This window comes from Poecile atricapillus, chromosome W, assembly GCF_030490865.1.
Source record: "Poecile atricapillus isolate bPoeAtr1 chromosome W, bPoeAtr1.hap1, whole genome shotgun sequence".
Taxonomy (NCBI): domain Eukaryota; kingdom Metazoa; phylum Chordata; class Aves; order Passeriformes; family Paridae; genus Poecile; species Poecile atricapillus.
Window position 1 is genome coordinate 22,613,909 of NC_081288.1, and position 20,281 is coordinate 22,634,189.

The following is a 20,281-nucleotide window of genomic DNA, read 5'->3' on the forward strand; positions in this document are numbered from 1 at the left end:
TAAAGTCCAAGCATTTATTTTTGTAACAATCATTAAATATTTTTATCACAAAAAAAAAATAAAATAAAAAAAGCTCCACAATTCATTTAACTCTTTTTTTACTGACAGGTTATTCAGCTCTGTGGTTTTGATAGACCAGAACAAAAATTTCTTCTTGCTTTGGTGTTCACATGAACCATACTCCCATAATTAGAACAGAGACACTGTCCATTAAACATGCCTAAAAATCTCTTTGAAATCAGTAGCATAAGATTAAAATGAGTAATGCAGAGAGCATCAAGGTGAAATCATTAAAAAAATGCAAGACATTTTTAAAAATTAAAAAGCAGCACTTTAGCACTGAAAAATAAATAATACACTTGAATATTCTCACTTAAATTTATATTATATATAGTTGGGTTATTTTAAAGAAACATAACTCTTTGATAATTAACTTTTTTCATGCAACATCGTTCATTTCAACAAGTCATGCAATATAAACAATATTTTACTTCAGCTGGCTGTTGCAACATAGCCTGGCGGAGAAGTCTGATTTCTAATTTCAGAGAAAGGAAGGGTGAGAGAAGAAAATAATCTTGAAACAAAATATGCATTATGTGCATAATATAACCATCCAAGCCAATTAAATTGTTCCTGCTTAACACAGGATGAATGTACAGTGGGCTGAGCATTACAATAAAGAAATGAAGGCAAATCTGGATATTCCCATCTTCCTATTTCATTATTAAGTTATGCTAAATATTTCTTGCACAGCCCCACCAAGTCAGCTCCTGATACAGTCAAACTAGCTTCCTGCAACACATAATCTTTTTATTCCAGCAAAATTAGCAGGACAGTCAGATGAACTTACTCATTTCAAGTATATTCATCTGTTTAAACACAGGGGTGTTTAAATCACACACTTCAGTTAAGTTTGAAATAGGAGCATAGGAAAATCATAAAATCTAAACCACCTCTGAGAACTTCGTACTGATTTCAAGCATACAGGAAAACTACTTACAAAACTGTGCAGGCTAAATTAGAACACATTCTTTACTTTGCAAACATGCTTTTAAAAACATGAAATATACTGTATATGAAATTCAATCCAGGTACTTGCACATACAGACAGGTTAAAAAAACCCAAACTAACCAAACCAGAAAACTTTTGGTCAACAAAAGTTTGTTTGCCTGACAATCATGACAGAAAACAAGTGATATTCCTAAAAGAATACCAAATGCTATATGTTTTGTTAATCACATGCTTTTAAAAACCAAGCCTTTAATAACTAAAATTTTAAAATTATTAATCAAATTATGCCTTCTAAAGTGGCTGGGGTGGGAAGCACCACTTAAAAAACAAACATTTCCTTTGGATTCAGAGAAAGGAAACAATTCTTATTTAAAAACAACTATATAGAAGTTCTATAAAGTGCCACTTTGAGGAAATACATCAACAGATGTTCTCCTTGTGCAAAATAGACATTTTTCAGCTCAAATCTTTGAAACACATATGCTACCCAGAGTTTGTGTTCATGTATTACCTTCATTACCAGTAATTCAATAAAACTTCTAATCTATACCAAAATTATTTTTCTTTATTCAAAATGTGTACCACTCCTAATTTAGCTTTCAGGGCTTGAGCTAAAAACACATCACCTGAAAACTCTGGGTTTCACTTTCTCAGTTCTTAATTTAAGTCCTCTGCCCATTGTGCGTGTTTACTTTTGACTGTAGAAGTCCATTACTGAAGGCTATATGAAATACATTCTCTCCTAGGGAACAGCAAAGCCACATTGCATACCACTGGAATAAGACACTGTTAAAATCTTTAAAAGCAGCATTTAGGATCAAACTAAAGCCTGATACAGAGATCTGTCTCCATTTTGAAATGCAAAATGCAAAACCTCTTGAAACAACTATTATTGGAAAGTGGGTACTTGAAGTGTTCTGAAACTTAAAAAATAAGGTACCTGAAAGTTAAGAGAAGGAAGCTGAAGCAGCCCAAGCTACCACAAGTTTCAGTTTTAGGCTCAGGTCCACCTGCAGCCAAGCACAGACGTGGCAAGAACAGAAACTGCAGACAGGAGAGAGAGCCCAGGAGCCTGAGCCCAGTGCAGCAGAGCCAGGACACTCCAGACCCCAGTCCCTCACAGGTGAGGCTCCATCTGTAGCAGCAAGGAAAGCTACAAAGTGTGACCACCCCTCTCAGTCTCATCCTAAGCTTGTTACTAACTTGTATCACTGAATTACTGATACTGGATTTAAGCTCTTCTGTGCCAAGATCCATTACAGTCTCCAGCTGGACTGCTGAAAAGGGTCAGAAGAATGAGTCCTGGTATTTCTTTGTAAGCCACAAGGCTGCAGATCAAAGTTTTCAATGAACAAGCAAAAATAACCACCCAGAACACCAGCAGTCCTCCCCCTCAGATGTGCCCTCCCTCCTGGCCCACTACTAGTTTGTTTTAGTTTCACCTCTTCTGTTTGTAAGAGGAATTTTCACATGTCTGAGCAGGAGGCAAGAAAAACAGGTACAAAGCTTATGAGAATAAGTATGAAATACATATAAACTAAGGTAACAGATTTAAGTGACTTAAATAAAGTACACATACATTCAAGAAAACCAACAGATATTTGTCCACTTTAGAGAGGAGCCACCAGGAGTTTATTTGATCTGAACTGTCTCTTGTAGGAAGGGTATTCTGAATGTACCAGTGCACAGCTGGTCTGACCAGCCAGGAAGTTCATGCTGCAAAGGAGTCCTTCTTGGATAAAATGTGTAATTAGGTTCGTAGTTCAAGAGACAGCTCAGTGATGCCATGTAGATATCCGCAAATCTAGAGAGACGTCTCAGGAAGTAAGTTGGATTCTCATCAGTTCTGAATATGCTTCCGAACTGTGCATTGAAGAAATTCCTGTTCATCTCCCTGTCCCCCAAAAAGAGAAAGCAAAGACAATGAAGTAAACAGACCTGCACACATCTCTTCACCAGCTGGCATCCATAACCTGAAGCAAGCAGACCCTAAAACCTGTTCTATGCATTGATCTCTTGCCATTGTTCTTCAAAACAACAAAAGTTGCCACGCAAGCTTTTTACCTCTTGCACATATACAACCCAGGTTAGAAATTGTGTGTATTAGAAATAGCTGTGAAGAGCTTCACACATCTCCTACTAGAGATAAGTTGCTTATGACATCAGAAATACGACATCCCAAGCCTTCTTCTCTAGGGATTGTGAAAGAAGATTTTTGCCTTTATCTAAATACTAATGACATTCAATGTTCCAAAGATAAAAGACTTAAGAAAGGCAAAGATTTGGCTTAATGCACACAAAAAGCTTAAGCGTATCTTGGAATTAAGTTCTGGGCATTAGTCACTGCCAAGTATCATTCCCATTTCATTTATTCCTATGTTTCTGGGGAAGGCTGTTGGTGGTACAGCTGCTGGCCTTGAAAATTGTGCACTTCACAGCCCCTGCCTTTAGGGATTTCTCCTTCATTATAATAGATTATTAGGACTTCTAGCCCTATTACCTATCTTTGTGATAAATCCACTGCTAAAGCAAATCTAGTGCAGAGCTCAGTTTCTATGTATTCTAAGATGTATTACACACAGTCTGCAGAAATCATGTAAAAATCCTGGAAACGTGATCTAAATCTTGACAAAGAAATTTTTTGTTCGTGCAGAAGCTGTGTGATCAAAGGTGACAGCTGAACACAGAGGGACACAAGAATCAAAATGAGAGGGAAAGGGATTTAATACAATGTTACCTTTCCATAAAGAAAAGTTACATCTGTTCTAAAGACAGGGAACAGGGAAAAGGGTCCATATATGCAAAGTGTCAGAGGAGAGAAGATCTGCACAAGAGACAGGTAGAATATTGGTAAAAAAATATCTTATAATATCTGTAACTACTAGGGAATATAAACCAGGGACGGAAAGAAATTGCAGAGAAACCTGTGGAACACATTGCATAGAGCCCTTGGCTACCAAAGCATACTGCAAATTCTTCAACCCCTGTGTTTTACCTCATTTCCTTTCTTTCCTTCTTCCATTCTTCTAAAATCATTTGGGAATCAGGATCACGGTGAACCTGAAATGTAAAGTATGGATAATCTGTAACTAAGCATAACTTTGTAAATAAGCCTTTCTATCAATAAACACTTATCAGCTAACAAGGCATGAGCAATAATTCAGAGATCTAATTCACAGAACTTATCCATGTGCATTTTAAACAACCAGAAGCAGGAACTGATCCAGGCTGAACAATGGAGAAAGGGGACAAGATGGTGAGAAAACTCCTATTAACTAACCACACAAATAACTGTGTTTATCTACAGTCCAACACTTCAGCGAGACTGAAAGCACTTGCTAACATCAATGTCCAGCATTTAGAAATTTGGCTGGAACCCTTTGGCTCTCCAGAGCCGATTACATACACACAGAGCACAAACCTGCATGTGTTCCAATAATCCTGTCAAGGTTTGCAGCCAGGTCATGGTTTGAATGTACTTCTCTGTGTTCATGATTTTAATCTCCGATCGTAACTCTGGAATAATCGCACCAGTGCGCCAGCCATGCTTCAGGGTCAAGTCCTATTTACCGGGAATTACAAAATACAGATATTAATCTTAAAAAGAACTATTTAAAAGAAAAGAATCTGACTATTGTTTATCCCAAAGCAGCACTAATTTAATTGGTTTTTATGTATAAACAGAAGAATGAAACGGTGGGACTTAATTGTGCCAATGGACAATATAATTTAATTTCAGATTAAGCATCAAATCCGACACTTTTGAGGAGAAAGAGATGAAGAACACACAAGCACTTCCAAATAAACCCTAATTCATTAGGTTTAAAACAAACAGCAAGAAATGCCTCTGTAGATAAGAGCTCTGCTGCTGCCAGCAGTACCTGGAAGAACCATGTGCTGGGTTTGTTCTGTTTACCCACACACCCGGCTGACAGAAGGCTACAACCAGGAGCCCCAGCTATTCAAGCTCCTCCTGACAGGTACAACACAAGACAGCTGCCACCTGTGCTGTCCTCTCCGTTGTGCCACAGCACATCCCCCTCCTGGAGGATGCCAAGTAGTGGTCACTTACCCCAAAGTAACACTTCACAGAGTATTTGTTCATAAGGTAGCAAAAAAAAAAAAAAAAAAAAAAAAAAAAACAAGCCTGGAAAGTGGGGATAAAAATCAAGGCAAGATATTGGGAAGAACATTTACACTTAAGGACAGGAAGATTGCCTCTTGCATTCAAAACAGAAGTTCATTCAGCTGTCATCCAAGTCAGGCATATCCTGTACATTTATATCTGTGTTTACTCTCTATTACAACTGACACAATCAGTATCTGGATCAGGAATGCTACCTCACACATTCCTGACCACAGTTAGTAAACAACTTAAATGCTACAAGTCAGGTGGAAAATATGGTTGGCATTTTACAGCACCAAGGTTTTTCATTGGGAAAAAAAAAAAAACAAAAAACAATATGGCTTAACTAACAAAATTTGCTGTATTTTAAAATCTCAAATGAAAGTGTGTTACATTGACTAACTGGGGAGGAAGAGAGAAAAACTAACAGAAAGCCTCATCTTTTCTCTGATTTTGGGAAAGCAAACTACTTACTGCCAAGTCACTGTATATGTGGTCACCAAAGTAGAGAACCTTAGAGCCCCTCCAGCCAGTAAGCTTCAGAAATTCGTACAAGTTACCCTGCAGAAAAAATGACATGGACATTGTAGCAGCATGTGACTTGCACCTTCACAGGCATGAAAACAGGAACTTAGTATGCCACTAAAAATATTTTCATATCACAAATCTCATCCTCAGTTTATACACTATGAAACCCAAATTTTACAGGTGATTTCAGTGATAGAAGCACTTCAAGACACAAGGACATACAATACCAACAATGAATTTGTACAACTTCAGACATTAAAATAACTCTCTTAAAGAATGCATCTGCATTTTAAAAGCCTTTATATCCAAAGAAGCTTGGGATACTAGGAAATAGGTATGAAAACTCAACAGAAAGACTCCATTGAAAGCATACCTGTTTGTAAATCTGGCCTTTCTGCAGTTTGTGAATCTTGTCCCAGAGCAAGACTCCCCTTTCATTCACCTTCCGAAATGGTCTAGAATAGATACACAACTGTTATATCGCTGTAGAAATCCTGACACTTCTTAGGAAATTAAAGCCTTAACATAAAAAATATTCATCCCTCAAAAGGAAAAAAAAATATCTCTAGCATCTGAATTTTGTAAGAGAAAAAGCAAAACTCCAAAACTTCCACTGTAACCAGCAAAAAACAATGTTACTCTCCCATATAGCTATGACATTTATAAATATAGTTTGAGAACAACTGCTGAGAAGTAAGGCAGGGACCCCAGGCAGAGAGGAAGAAACAGCATTAATTGTCTGCCGCTAAGTAGGACAGAACACAAAAAGCCAGATGTGTAAGAATCTTGCCCAATCCCAGTTTGCACACCTGGACAACTGAAGATGAGAGAGGACAGGATTGGGGCCAAGAGATATAGCAATGTTATTTTTAAAATTAAATGCAAAAGGTAAAGGGAAAATAATCCCACCTCCCTCTATCTCTCTTTCAAATCATAAGCACACATACAGGAACAGGTCTTTTTCAAGGGTAAAAGTAGGGCATACACATTAGAAATGCGTTTACTTAATCACAACTAGTCCAAATATTCCAGACTGTCAGCCAGATAGATGCCTTTTAAATATCATATGTGATAAAAAAAAACCCAAAAAACCCAGAAGCAATGGAAGACATTTCCAGATAAGGGTCTGATTTGAAAGTCATCAAGATTTCTCAGGTTTATTAGGAAAGAAGCACACTTCACTAACGTGCAAGTAAGACTTGAAAAATGGCTTCTGTGGCCCAAAGTTGCTCCAGTAGACCTGTGACAGCTCCTAGAACTTTCTTAGGCAAGAAAGTGTAAATATTTAGACTTCAGCATTGGGTGTTGCTGCATTTTGTAATGACCTTACCCAGGATTTCAAATATGATTTCATTTTACATTGCAGCCAAACGAAAATATTTCCTAACACACTCTCTAGCCTTATATGGAAGAGCTGCTTGAATCATTCTTTACTGACTGAACACCCACCTTCGCTTATCATTGAAAAAGTTTGGTTTCTCAGCCTGGACAATGACCACATCAAAGAGATCCCTCCAGTCCTTGCCAACGATGAACTTCATGCCTTTGTCCCTAAAAAGGACAGAGGGATATAAACAATCAAGTGTGGCAAAGTGCAGTTGCCTGTGCAATAAAATTAGTTATACCAGAGATCCTCATCTTCCCCATCCTTTAAGAATGCTTAACCAAACAGCAAACAACTGCTCACTTACACAAAGCTGCTGGGACTGTTTGTGATGAGAAACATCTTCTTTCCATGATCAGCCAGCTTTGCTAACACTGCACGAGTTTGTTCAGCATAGCAGATGTACTTCTCTGTGAGAATTGGGGAAAACAGAATTAATTGAGAAAACTCTTGTGAAAAACTTTGTATGCATTCAACCAAGAGTTCAAAACAAAAGGTTATACTTAAACACACCTTTGACAAGTGGGAATAACTCTTTCAAACATTAAAAATTTACAATTTGTAATCTTTAAATATCGAAGCCGGAAAAATCATCAGTAAGAAAAGCTTTGATAGGTTATACCATTAGTACTTACCAATATCTGCTTCAATTGCTCTGTACATTATTCCTTTGATATGAACATCCCTGATTGAATCCTGTAATTAAAAAAAAAGAGCAATAAAGGACTTAATTTTTTCAAGTGTAACATCCATGCCCACTACAGCAATAGAATTTTTTTTTAAAACAACTCCTTTCTTAACACTTCCTATTTTACAGAAATGCCATTACGTTCAATATAATTATACATATGTGTGTGTGTATATATATATATGTGTGGATAGATGGATAGATGGATAGATATTTGATGTCATCAGTAGACAAAGACTAAGCTTGTCTTCTGAGAAATTAACTTCAAAATTTTGGGAAGTACAAAACTACACAGCAGAGGGGCTGTTTTACATAACTGTGAAAGGTTGCTCAGGAAGGTGAAGTGGGGTGAAAGCCCTCTGCAGAAGCAGAGTCATCACAGATTTCCAGTGACCTTTGGAGCAGAACACATTCCTTTCCCCTTACAAAAAAAAAAAAAAGTTGTACATCTGACAGATTTTAGATTACAATCACTCACAAATGCCCTGATTATTTACATAAGAAATTTATGAACAGATGAAAGAAGCTAAATGTTTTAACAAAGTACTTATAAGGCTCTCTGGAGGCATTTAACAGCTCTCCTGAGCCAGCTCTGTACCAGACAGCTTTGTTTAGAACAGTGGTAGTGCCATTTTGGTACCAACACAGGGTGTGTCCTCAAAATCCTCATAAAATACCACTGTAGGGTTTCCAAAATGCTTGTAATGCTAAATAGTTCAAAAAATTCTCTACACACATCAGAGAAACCACAAGAATTGGCCTTCTCTATGTTACATAACCATGACAAAATTATCTCCACTGCAGGACACATGATAAGGAATCAAGAGGGTCAAATTACTCTAGACTAGTACTAGGGCTTTTCCGGAGGAAGAAGAGAGGTAAACAGGGAAAATTGTTCAAAAGTATGAGATAGCAAATGATTGTACACTAGCCAAAATGAAAGCTCTAAACTGGAATTCCCTGTAGCTCCTTACATTCCCTATAGCCTGGTAAATCCCCAATAGTGAGAAAAAGGATATGTTGAACAACAACCACAAGAACTTTTATCATCTTAAAAAATCTTCTTCACTTTCCCCCTATTCACCCCTCAAACCTACAAAAAGAGAACAAGCCCTAGAATGTCAGCTTTCAAACAAATTTCAGTTGATTATTTTCCAAGCTCTACCTTAATTTTACTTATGTTTTTACAGTTGCATACCCATAATTACTCCATACAAAACCTAAGGTGAGGTATTTCATTGAGGCTGGCACAACAGGCAAAAGCTTCCTGAAGTGCTCACAGAGAAGTCACACAAATATACAAGTTTCTCTAAATCTTCAAAGCTTGACATCTACCTTGACATCTTTGTACAGATGAACAGGTTCATAGTCTATGTTGTTTTTCAGAAAATATTCATTCACACAAGAAAGGAGTGTCATTTCTGGCAAGGAAAATATATCCATGAATTGCTTCATTGTATTTCCTTGTGAGCTCTACAGTGATGGAAGAAAAGGAAAAAAAAAAAAACAAAGTCAGGCATTTCTCAGATTAGAACACTTCATTTTGTTTAGTATAAACACTTCAGCCTAGTTGCAGATATTCAGATTTTGCTATCCCTGTTCACATTGCTACAGTTTGTTGTTTTTTTTTACCCTGAGATCTTCAATAAAGTTATCTCCAACAAAAGTGTTGTGATAAATTCTTCAAATAAATCCAAATCATTACTCTTAGGAGTGGTATTTTAATTCATAAAAACAAGACATTGCTCAGCTAAAAGCCAAGGCCTTCAGTAGAAGACTGCACTTCTGGAAACAAGAGGTGCTGATGGATAAGGGATGGACGTTTTTTAGCTTGGTGGCTTTTTTAGTAAGTGGAATACTAATTAGAATTGCAAAGTAATTTACCTCCTTGAAATGAGATAATAAAAAGATGTAAGGATCCACAGCACCTAGCACAGTAATAGAGGAAGAGATTTCTAGCCAGCAAAAGCTGTAATAACAGTTATGTTTTACTGGAGAATCTCATTATATAATAGCAAATACACCCCAAATATCTCTCAGTAAGAAGGGAGGTAAAGCAAGAAGCTCAGGATCAGAGCAACACAAAGCAGAGGTTGGAAGGGACCACTGGAGGTCATCTTGTCCAAGCCCCCTGCTCAAGCAGGGCCACCTAGAGCCAGCTGCCCAGGAGCCTGCCCAGATGGCTTCTGAGTATCCAACAACGGAGACTCCACAACCCCCTGGGCAACCAGCCTGTGCCAGTGCTAGGTCAGCCTCACAGCAAAGGAAGCATTTCCTGATGTTCAGAGGAAACCTCCTCTGTTTCAAGTTTGTGTCCCTTGCCTCTTGTCCTGCCACTGTCCTCTACAAGATCCAGGAAAGTATAGGCTTAAACAGATCAAGGCATCCCCCTGGGAATGCCAGAGTGATATTCACAACTGCTGCAGAGGCTAGTTTCAGGAACTTTAAATTCAGCTCCTTAAAATAAGAACAAGTGCAAGATCAATAAAATGTTCCACATCACAAAGAAGGGCTTTTCATCACAACATAAAATTAACATCTGTACATAAAAGGGGTGAAATAAACTTGGCTGTTAAGCATAAAGTCAGCTTCATCTCATCCTTCATTTAGGAAAGGGGAAGCAACCCACCAGAGGGAAAAACCTACTTTCTTGGCAAAGTTTAGGATTTAACATAGAAGTTTCATCTTTTATCATTCATCTTGTCAAATCCTCTTACTTTCACTCTGCCAGTTTGCATGAAGGACTTGCCTCCATACATTTACTTGCTGCTACACCAGCTAAGCCATCAGACCACCAGGAAAACATAAAGTACATAAATCAGATACGGTTCATTTCCCAGCCTTTATCAGATTCTGTGTGCAAGACTGAGCAAGTCACTTGATCTTCTGTGTTCCACTACTCTGTCTGTATGACTTGGTAAGGAAACAGTCAGAGAATAAACTACAGCAAGCAAGAGAGAGAAAAGTAATTTGTCATTTAAAGGGCAAACTTCACACTAAACTAAAGTCAATCATATATTGAGAAAATATAACTGCTAGTTATAATGAGTACAAGATTTAAACACCATTACCCTCATGCCAAAAAAACCTCACCCAGTTTTAAAGACCCATTTGTGGGTTTACCTTTCCATAAAAGTCACTCATTTGTTCTAAAGGGACATGGGAACCATCATACATTGCAATGACTTCTTCATCTGGGACAACACTGAGGCCTCTGGAAAAAAACACTAGCTTTAGTTGAAAAGTCAGATTAAAATTTTCAAGTAATCACAAAACCCTGACAGATTAACATTTAGATCTGGATCTTATTAAAACCCTAATAATGTCACGAACATCTTTGTTTGTAAGTTAAAACAGCATCTTTCCTTACCAAACCAATAATATTTTAACAGGCTCATGCATACAGAACACATTCCATTTCAAAGTCCTTTTTTACTTATGAGAAAAAGAGTTTATCAGTCTCCATTAAAGCTATGCCTCAAGGGTTTTTTTAAGAAGTGGTTAGAACTTCCAGTTTCTTAATACAAAGTAATTCCTCACACTGCCTTTTATACAGCACTGATGATATGATAGTGTTTAAATCAGATTATTCTACAGCATGACCTTGAAGATCTAAGGGAGTGAAAAATATACACAACATTTAACCAAATAAGAATTTCTTTTAAACTGCATGAACAGTTCAGTTTCCCAAAATTTAAAACTACTTGAAGGATGGTTGATAATTAAAACACTCAAATATAACAACAAATGGGGAAGAAGGAGATAACATCTCCCCAGAGTTTATCAACTATTAAGAAAGTAAAGGCTTTAGTTTGGTTTTGAATGTTTACAGCATCAAGCACCTTGCACTAAAGCATCTAAAAGACTGCAGGCATGCAAACATCCTCACCAGAGGCCACAGAAGTGTTGAGATTTTACTCAGGATTAAAGAAACATTAATGCAAACCAGATCAGCTGGTCTCCTTTTCCCAAACCTACTCATGGTGTTTTGCAGCCTTGTAAAACAGACCATTATTTCAGAACCTCCCCTTTTTGGTCTGACCAAGAAGTGCTGCCAGACATTAAAAAACAAATAAATTAATTCACAAGCCTAGTGCTTTCAGTGCTTAGAGTCCACACCAGTGTTGCAGTGGAAAGGCATGACACATGAATTTCCTCAGGGCTTCTGTGGTGGCAGAGCCCCACATTAACCAGCTCCTTTACTGCACTTCAGTCCCCACACCAACTGGGACACAACTCTGAGCTGCTGCTGGCAGAACTCCAGCATTCAAGTTGGTCTTGTGCACCAACAGGACAGAGAATACCTGGGTTTTGTAACATACAGACTTCAGCATCAGCCCCTCCACGGCAGGAAGCACAAAGAAATGCAACCAAAATATAAACAGATACCAGGTAACACCATCAGAATTGAGGAGGTACCTTCTGGTCTGCAGACAGCTATGCCAAGTGCTACTTGAATACTGCTAGAGAGAACACCTGTGCATCAAGAGCTACTCAAGCACAGATCAAGAGGAAAATGTGAAAACCACACTGGAGAGATGACTGCCTAGGCAAAGCTGTAGAGTGCTTTTACCACAAGCCTCACAGTCTTGACACAGTTCACACTGCAGCTGTGACCACACATCATCTTGACATTAGCCCTCACAGCCTTCAGCCTCTCTTTTCCTCCCCTCATCCCTGTACAGGTGTTTGGGGAAACAGCATGAAGGTCTGATGCAAACTATCATTTCCAGGTCACATCCCTTTTGGACCCAAATTTGGGGGTTTTGTCCTCATGGTGGGTGGGGGAAGACAACAAAGAGTGCAACAGAATAAACCTGGGTAAAAGTCTTTTTGTCCAGTGACTTTAAGAAAGGTGGCCTGACTTCTTGTCTAATTTAAAATCTGGTATCGAGTGTGATGCAAATTTGATTTGGTTGATGTGTCCAAACTTAAAAGCTCTGTGCAAACACAGCAGGACCTCTCAAGTGTCTCCACAACCACACCAAAGTCACGCTATCAGGCACTCTGTGACAATTATTTACATAGAAAGCAAGAGCAGAGAAGTCATCAGGGTATTTTTAGATGTCTTTCAGCACAATTTAACAGCCGGAAACAAAGTGAGTCAGCACTATGTGACCAACCAGCTTGCCAATTCTACCAGGGCTGAACTGGGGAATCAGCTGTGCTGGATCAGGCAGTAGATGTGTACACACAGAAGTGCAAAGAAAACCCTTCCAGCAAGGCTGCAATGCTCATTCGTGTCTGCACTCATCAGGACACAGCTCCTGGTAAGAATCCAAGCTGCACACTAATAAATGCAGTTAAGACACAAAAAATAAAAGCATACATTGCTATTATGAAGAACAAATAACTTTACCCACCTGTAAACTGTTCCCAGCTGAATATAATGAAAAGCATCGATCTTCATTAATAATGCCTTGCAAGTAAAAAAAAAAAAAAGAAAATAATAGTTTTTATCACTTCAACTATTTGACATGAAATTACAAAAGTCAAAGAAATTTTATCTACAACCTTTCTGTCTCAAGAACACCTGAGCACTCTCCCTGCAACTTCCTTCACAGCTTCCAAAATACTTTTATCAATGACTTTCACCTGGTTTTATCCTGTTGCACCCTAAGTTGCCTTTTCCCACCCATCATGAAGACAAAATGCCCAAAACATGTTCTACTTAAGAACCATTTTAAAAAACATTGTTATTCTTATTGATTATGTTAATAATAATAACATTAATAATAATAAAACAATAATAGTCATAATAGTAATAATAGTCATAATAGTAATAATAACAATAGCAATAATAAAGAATAAATCTTGCTATTAAAGAGAAAAACATGAAACAAAATCCTTATACATCAATGCAGAGTGAAAAGTTGAAAGGTTTAAAAGCTCTATTTTCCTTGGATAAGTTCACAGCACTACATAACTCGTCACAAAGTTATTTATACATACCCGGTGCACATCATAATGAAGCCCTCTGATGGCAAAATTGGGATCATAATCATATTTTCTTATTTCTGCAGGATACTAGGAAAAGAGAGCAGTGATTTGACTTTTAAAACCATAATCAAAACAATAAAAATTGTTTCTGCAGAATTTTAAAAGTCTAAGTTTTCTATGCTTCTCCTTTGCTCTAATCATTTAGGAGAAATTTTCATAGGCTGGTGAGATTTGCAGGAACATATATCCACAAGACAAGTCAAACTTTTTTCCAAAATCGAAATTGTTTTAAATTTAAGGCCATCCTGGTCCCTGAAGCTGAACATCCAGGTAGTCTGTAGTGATTACCTTTGAACATTAGCCTCTTAATCAAAAAAAGTTAATTTAACATATTCTTCATACATTAAAAAAAACCAAAAACTATGCAGAGATGAACTAAATGTCTGTCATGTACTCTTCCCTCAAATTCCTTATATATAGTGTAAGTAGCCCACACCATTACATAGTGAGGGTTGTAGTCTAACATTTTTCAGTACAAGCCCATTTTCAGTCAACTGTAATTTTGTTCCGCTTTAAACACAGGTTGCCATGAAAATAAATGTTAGGAGCATGTCTTGGGTTTTGTTCACTTGTTTTTAAAGGGTGAAATGCTTCAGTAGTTTCAACAAGGCCTGAGAAAACTATGATTTCCTTGATTAAGCCTCTGAAAGGCAATCCTTCATTTTCTTCCCACAGGTTACAGCAGCCTTAGAACCTGACATTGTTTTTCACCTTCTCTACAACAGTCTCCATACATAAATGGCTAATTTACAAGCCTTCAGGGGGAAAAGTGCATTATGCAGCTTCAACAGAGCCTCTAGCTACTTTACAAGAAATAAACAGTCATTTCACCCCTAAGTTCTTATCTTGCTGAAGAGGACTTGCTCTGCAACTTGTACTTGTAGATTGCACTTGTACTGAGTACAGGCATCTACAGTTAAAGAGAACAGTCCTATCATCCCTACACTAGCACTTCCAGCAAACGTGGGGCAGGCTACTGATCTGAATGAAGAACAGCATCAAAAGGCTACAGATGGGTTGGAAGAGGTGTAGGCTTGGTCAGGGAGCACGAAGCAGAGACACAAGGGAAATAATCAGGGAATGATATAGAATGTGATCAACTAAAAACTACCATGCACTGCACGTGCCCCAGAGCAACCACATCAAGCGTGTACAATGAAATTTACTTCTGACTTTATCAAATTTCCGCATACTTGACTTGCCATTGCAATTTATTCTACTAGAAAGTTGCCTTTTCGCATACATGCCGGTACATATGAGAAAAAAAGATTGAGCTTACCCTGGCACACAAATCAAAGCTTCCATGCAAACCAAACAAAGTAGTACTGTTTGCTTACCCCACTTTTGGTAGGGAGAAATATAATTGGACTAAAGCAGAAGTCCTGATAAAAAGGCACAAGACCTGTGCTTACACAGAACACCTGCTGCCACCTCCATGATTAGCATTAAATTGATGCTTATTCTCTTAGACAATTCCTTGCTTCCTACAGTGCATTTTGCAATTTTTGATGTATTGCCTCCCACTGCCACAAGCAAAACTGGCTATCTTTCTTCTGGGTTGGCTGTGACAGTCATAACAGACACTTTCTAGAAGGTTTTTTTTCTATTGATAAAAGCAAAAAAAACCCAAAATATTAACAGTATAAGCAGCTACAGACACAGTATCAATAAAAACTATTGTGCCTCAGTAAATTCCAAAAGGAGACAATGTATTTAAATAAGGTGTCTCAAAAAGTAATTACAGCTTTGTTTAGTAGAACTCAGGAGATGTTAACAAGACAAACTGGAAAGTTATTGCTACCCAATTCCAGTCAAATAGTAAAGGCGGAACACCATTATAATTTTTATCTACAAGAATTAATCTTGACTCCTACAGTAACATGGCTTTTCCCAAGAACCATGTAGCTTTAATAAAGTATATTTACACATCCCACAGAAATTGCTATCAAGACATGCCAAAATTGCAGGGGGATAAAGCTGTATGCTTGTAGCACCCATGAAATTTTGCTTGCTCTTCCAAGGATATTTATAGGTGTTTATATATAGCTCCTAACCTTTAGATTGAAATACGAAAGTAGAATAACACCACGCATTCGGATTTAGGTTGTATAAAAATACACAAGCAGCTTTATTAACATACTCCATGGACTTTTTGTCTTTTACTTTCCTGCAAGTCCTACAGTTTAGTTAAATTTGCTTCTTTTAGTCCACAGATTTTTTTTTCAGTCTTTCTCCCAGCAATGCCTTCAGTTTCCCAAATCACCCATCTCCCCCCCTCCACTTGCTGACACACAGGAGCTTATCCCATCCCCAAAGCAGACAATAAGCAGCTCCAAACTGCCTGGATGTCAAGTGGTCACCAAGAACACTGCTTGGAGAGGCAACAGGGCACTGCTCTGAGCTGAACACTTCCCTGTATCCAGGGTCTGATCACTGCACACACTGCCCCCTCAGCCAAGGCAGCCAAAATGCCAGGTACACACAGAGAACCTCACAATCACTCAGTGCAATCAAAGCCCTGCTAAGAAGTCCAGCTAAAAATATTTCACAGGGAAATTAATTGCTGCACTCACAGCAAGGGATGAAACGCAGTAATGGTAACTTTTAAGCTTCTCATTTATTAATGCGACTCCAACAAATGACAATCAGGAACAAACAACAAACTACATGCCCACACTAAAAGATAAGACAAATATAACTGCATTCCCTAACAGACTGTTCCCTGCTCAAAACTGCAGCTGAGAATAAAACAGGGCTTCTGTTGTGCATATGTAGCTACTGTACAAAATGTGCTATAAGGGAGCCAAACTAAGACTGAGGCACAAAAAGATGATTTATGCCTCTCAGTCAAAAACTATTTACTATACCTTTTATTCATAAATGTATTATTATTTTATTAATTTTACTTACCCGATGCTCATTAATAAGAAGATCTCTAGCAGCATTGAATATGAGTGTGTGCAGATGTGTAGAATAAAAGACCAAGGTGTAGTCATAATCAAACCCATAAATTTCAATGTCTGACAGGCTCATTTCATTGTTCGAAAAAATAGCATCTGGATTCAGCATGTTACTCATAATTGAAGGAACCAACTCTGTGAACAAGGGAGAAGGAAAAAAAGTTATACCAGCCCTGTAGTTTTATCTAAATAAAGATATAATTCACAATAACCAGCTCATCTTTAATAATACAATGCTATTGAACATGCTGTCCCTAACTTGTCTTGGTGACCCATAGTTTTTATTCCAAGTACACTTTTCTCTGCAGTCCAAGTTCAAAGAGAAGATGCATTTTGGTATTTTTCTTATCAGAGAACACCAGACATTATTTTTTGCTAACTCCATTAACATATTTATTAATGTTTTTGAAAATGAATTTGGAGTTGAAGAATATTATTATTACTGCTAGTCTAGGAGCTTTGTCTTTTCTTTCCATTACCTGGTGCAGCTCCTGCCCCTGAAGCAGAGCTGACATTGTTTTAATTTGATTTTGCTTTAATTTTTGTTTCACCATTTCAAGGTTATCACATTAATCAATTTCAACTCACACAAATAAACTATATGTGACTGTGTACGTAACAACTATTATATAAACATTGTTATGCTTATTAACCTCCTAGAGAATCGGAAAACCAAAAATATTCTGCTGATTTTCTACACCCACACAGAGTGTAAACCGCTCTCATTTTTAAGGGTATGTTTCTGTTGATATTTGATGGAAAAGTATATTGACTCAGAAATTACAACTGATATAAGTAGTAACTTTAAGACCCACACCAATGTCAGTACTAAACATTGAGAGTGCTTATATTTCTTGTTTACAAAACTTGAAAGAGCAACATTAGGAGGTTAAATGCTACTCTCCTGGCAGCATAAAACACAAGCATGTTTTCTTTCCCTCCTTTCTCATATACTCCAGACTTCCCCACCAGTGGAAAAAAATGGGGAACATTCATCTTAAATCTCTGCTTGGAAAGGTGAGTTTAAAGGGAACATGCTTTATTTGGTTATTTTCTATATAGGTCTAAAAGGAATTGATCAAGCTTCTCTCAACACCTTCATCTCTGAGGACACATCCTACGTGCTCCACCATTGAAAATATCTCAACAAGGCAGATAGGTGTGGGGACTTCAGATGCAGACACCTGAGTCTTTTCATTTTTAAGAGAAGGAAAAAAGCAAATCTACTGCCTTTAATTCCAAACTTCAAATAAAGCCCAGCAATCAAACCAAATGCAATCTGACATGCTACAATTAATGTAAATATTCCTACTCTATAGAAAAGGCCACGGAGAATTTTATTAAATTGAAGTCATAAGCACGATTTTTAATCAACTTCTAAAATCATGTTACAACAACTGTTTCTGTACTATAAAGTATTTTTTCAAATGTCAATTGTGCAGCTTGGTGAGTCAACACTTGTTTTAAAAATATTTATGTGGCTATATATAGATAAAAAGATACTTCAGCTGAAAACTAGCTTGACTGGTGGCTGTCTGAAACAGACAGTATAAACAGTTGGCAGCTATTAGACATTCTGGCCAGCACACAGCATCACAAGTGCTATAAACCTTGGGTCAAAAAAGAGAAGAGCCTTGTAGCCTTGTCATCTCAACATCGTAACTAACTGAAATATCATCTACTTCGAGCCATTGGGTGACTTAGGTTGTAATATAATAGCCTGAAATATTCTAGAAGCAGTTGCTTCATCTTTCACCAACTCACACCCACTGACCAATTTATTTTCTCACAACATTACCCTACCTCAGCTCTAAAGTATTAGTTGGGTGTGGTTTAGAACAAGAGAAAGTTAATTCCAAAAACAGGAAAAGAAAAAATAGATTCAAAATGAAAGGCACTTCCCTTCTTCCTTATCTCACCCTCCAAAGCCCACAGACCTCTCTTGAGATCACTAACACGGCTTTTAATTTCACTTCTGAAATGCTGACACTATTTTACATCCACAAATGCCTTGTTTGCACCCAGTGCTGTGAAGTCCAATTCACATCCAAGACTCTAAAACCCAGAAAAACCCGATTTCTTTTTTTAAGAGCAAAGCAAGTAATCTAAAGCATTATCCATTGCCACTGCAGGACATGCTCTTCCCCTTGGTACTGTAGAACACATTCTCCCTCTTCTTCTTTTCGGCTCTCAGAAAAGACCACATTTTCAAGCAAGTATTATCTTGGTAATTCTCTTCCCATCGGAGCAAGGGCAGAAGCAAGCAAACGTTTCTCCCCTAGCTTTTTGCCTGGCTGATCAGAAGAACGAGGCTTCCCAGGGTCTTGTATTGTACCGCGAGCATTTTATAATGCCTCACACAGTGCTAAGATGGAACCATAGGTGAAACAAAAAAGCCGTCCAAAACTTCACAGTATTTTAACTTTTTGGAAGAGCAGCCTATTTCAGAATAGTTGTGTTGTGTAGATATATATAATAGATATACGAGATAATATATAACGAGATGACCAACTTCTCGGATTTTCTTTCTACATTTGCTTTTCCACACGTAACACACCTCCAAAACCTGCCACTTCGCCCGGCCCAAGCTGCGCTGTACCAAAGGCAGCCGCGGCCCCGGACGGGCGATGGTCCGATGGGAGGATGAAGGAGGATGGAGGCTGAAGCCCGTGTCCCCGCTGTCCGGCCCCCAGGACCCGCCGGGTGAGGCTCTCCCCGCGCTCCCGGTCCGGCCCTGGCCACAGCACGGGAGCGCAGAGCGCACGGACGGCGGAGCCGCTGCGGGACGGACCCGCGCCTCGCCCCCCTCTGTCCGCCCTGCTCCGCTCCCAGCCGCCACCCCGGACCCGTTCCCTCCAGGAGCGGCGGCGCTCCGGCCCGCTGAGGGGGAGCCGCTCACCCTTGGTGACCCTCTTGGCCTCCTTGTAGCGCGACCACAGGTAGCTCTTCATGTCGGGCGACGGCTGCTGCTGCTGCTGCGGGGCCACGGTGCAGAGGGGAGCGGCGCCCGCGGCGGGCAGGACGCGGCCCCGCCGCCCGCCCGCCCTGCCCGCCGCCAGCAGCGCCCGCGCCGCCGCTGCCGCTGCCATGCTCCGCGCACAGCCGAGCCCAGCAGAGCCGCCGCCGCCGGCTGAAGTCACTTCCTCGGGCCCCGCCCCGGGACGGGAGGCGGGCCCGGCCCCGCAGGTAGCGGCGGGAGGCAGGGCTTGGCCAGCCCGACGTCCCCTCGCCTCGGGGCCCGGCGCTGGGCGGGCTCGGCTGCACCGAGAATTCAACAGAAATCAACAGAAATCAACAGAATTCAACAGAATGACTAGGTTGGAAGAGACCTCCAAGATCAGCGAGTCCCAACTCATGGCCTAACACCACAACTAAACTATGGCACCCAGTGCCACATCCAGTCTTTTTTAACACATCCAGGGATGGTGACTCCACCACCGCCCCGGGCAGACCATTCCAGTACTTTATTATTCTTTCCGTGAAAAACTTTTTCCTAATATCCAACCTATATTTTCCGTGGTGCAGCTTAAGACTGTGTCCCCTCGTTCTGTCAGTTGCTGCCCGGTGAAAGAGACTGAGAGGA

At 39.2% G+C, this 20,281-nt stretch overlaps 1 protein-coding gene across 2 annotated transcripts; it reads right to left on the reverse strand.

Annotated features, from left to right (window-relative positions):
* Window positions 1-19,831, reverse strand: LOC131591954 (5'-nucleotidase domain-containing protein 3-like). 2 transcript variants are annotated; one of them, XR_009280493.1, is made up of 15 exons: window positions 19,598-19,831; window positions 16,649-16,833; window positions 13,691-13,765; window positions 13,102-13,157; window positions 10,862-10,952; window positions 9,074-9,211; window positions 7,686-7,746; window positions 7,358-7,460; window positions 7,116-7,217; window positions 6,040-6,121; window positions 5,613-5,699; window positions 4,434-4,574; window positions 4,008-4,072; window positions 3,750-3,836; window positions 2,770-2,906 (listed from the first exon to the last, which is right to left on the reverse strand). XR_009280493.1 is itself a non-coding variant. In XM_058863090.1 (14 exons), the coding sequence occupies exons 1-14, from the start codon at window positions 19,785-19,787 to the stop codon at window positions 2,645-2,647; spliced, it is 1,638 nt and encodes a 545-aa protein (XP_058719073.1). In that variant the 5' UTR covers window positions 19,788-19,830; the 3' UTR covers window positions 1-2,644. The 2 variants fall into 2 exon arrangements, 1 of the variants encoding a protein (XP_058719073.1); XM_058863090.1 differs by lacking the exon at window positions 3,750-3,836 and having other exon boundaries at window positions 1-2,906; window positions 19,598-19,830.
* Between the last annotated feature and the right edge of the window lie 450 nt (window positions 19,832-20,281).

Excerpts from the sequence above, each read along its gene's own strand:
- LOC131591954 (XM_058863090.1), bottom strand. The coding sequence starts at position 19,787 with ATGGCAGCGGCAGCGGCGGCGCGGGCGCTGCTGGCGGCGGGCAGGGCG. Across the intron at positions 13,766-16,648 it reads TTCTTATTAATGAGCATCGG|TATCCTGCAGAAATAAGAAA; the intron begins GTAAGTAAAATT and ends CTCTTTTCCTAG. Across the intron at positions 7,218-7,357 it reads AACAGTCCCAGCAGCTTTGT|GGACAAAGGCATGAAGTTCA; the intron begins GTAAGTGAGCAG and ends TGTCCTTTTTAG.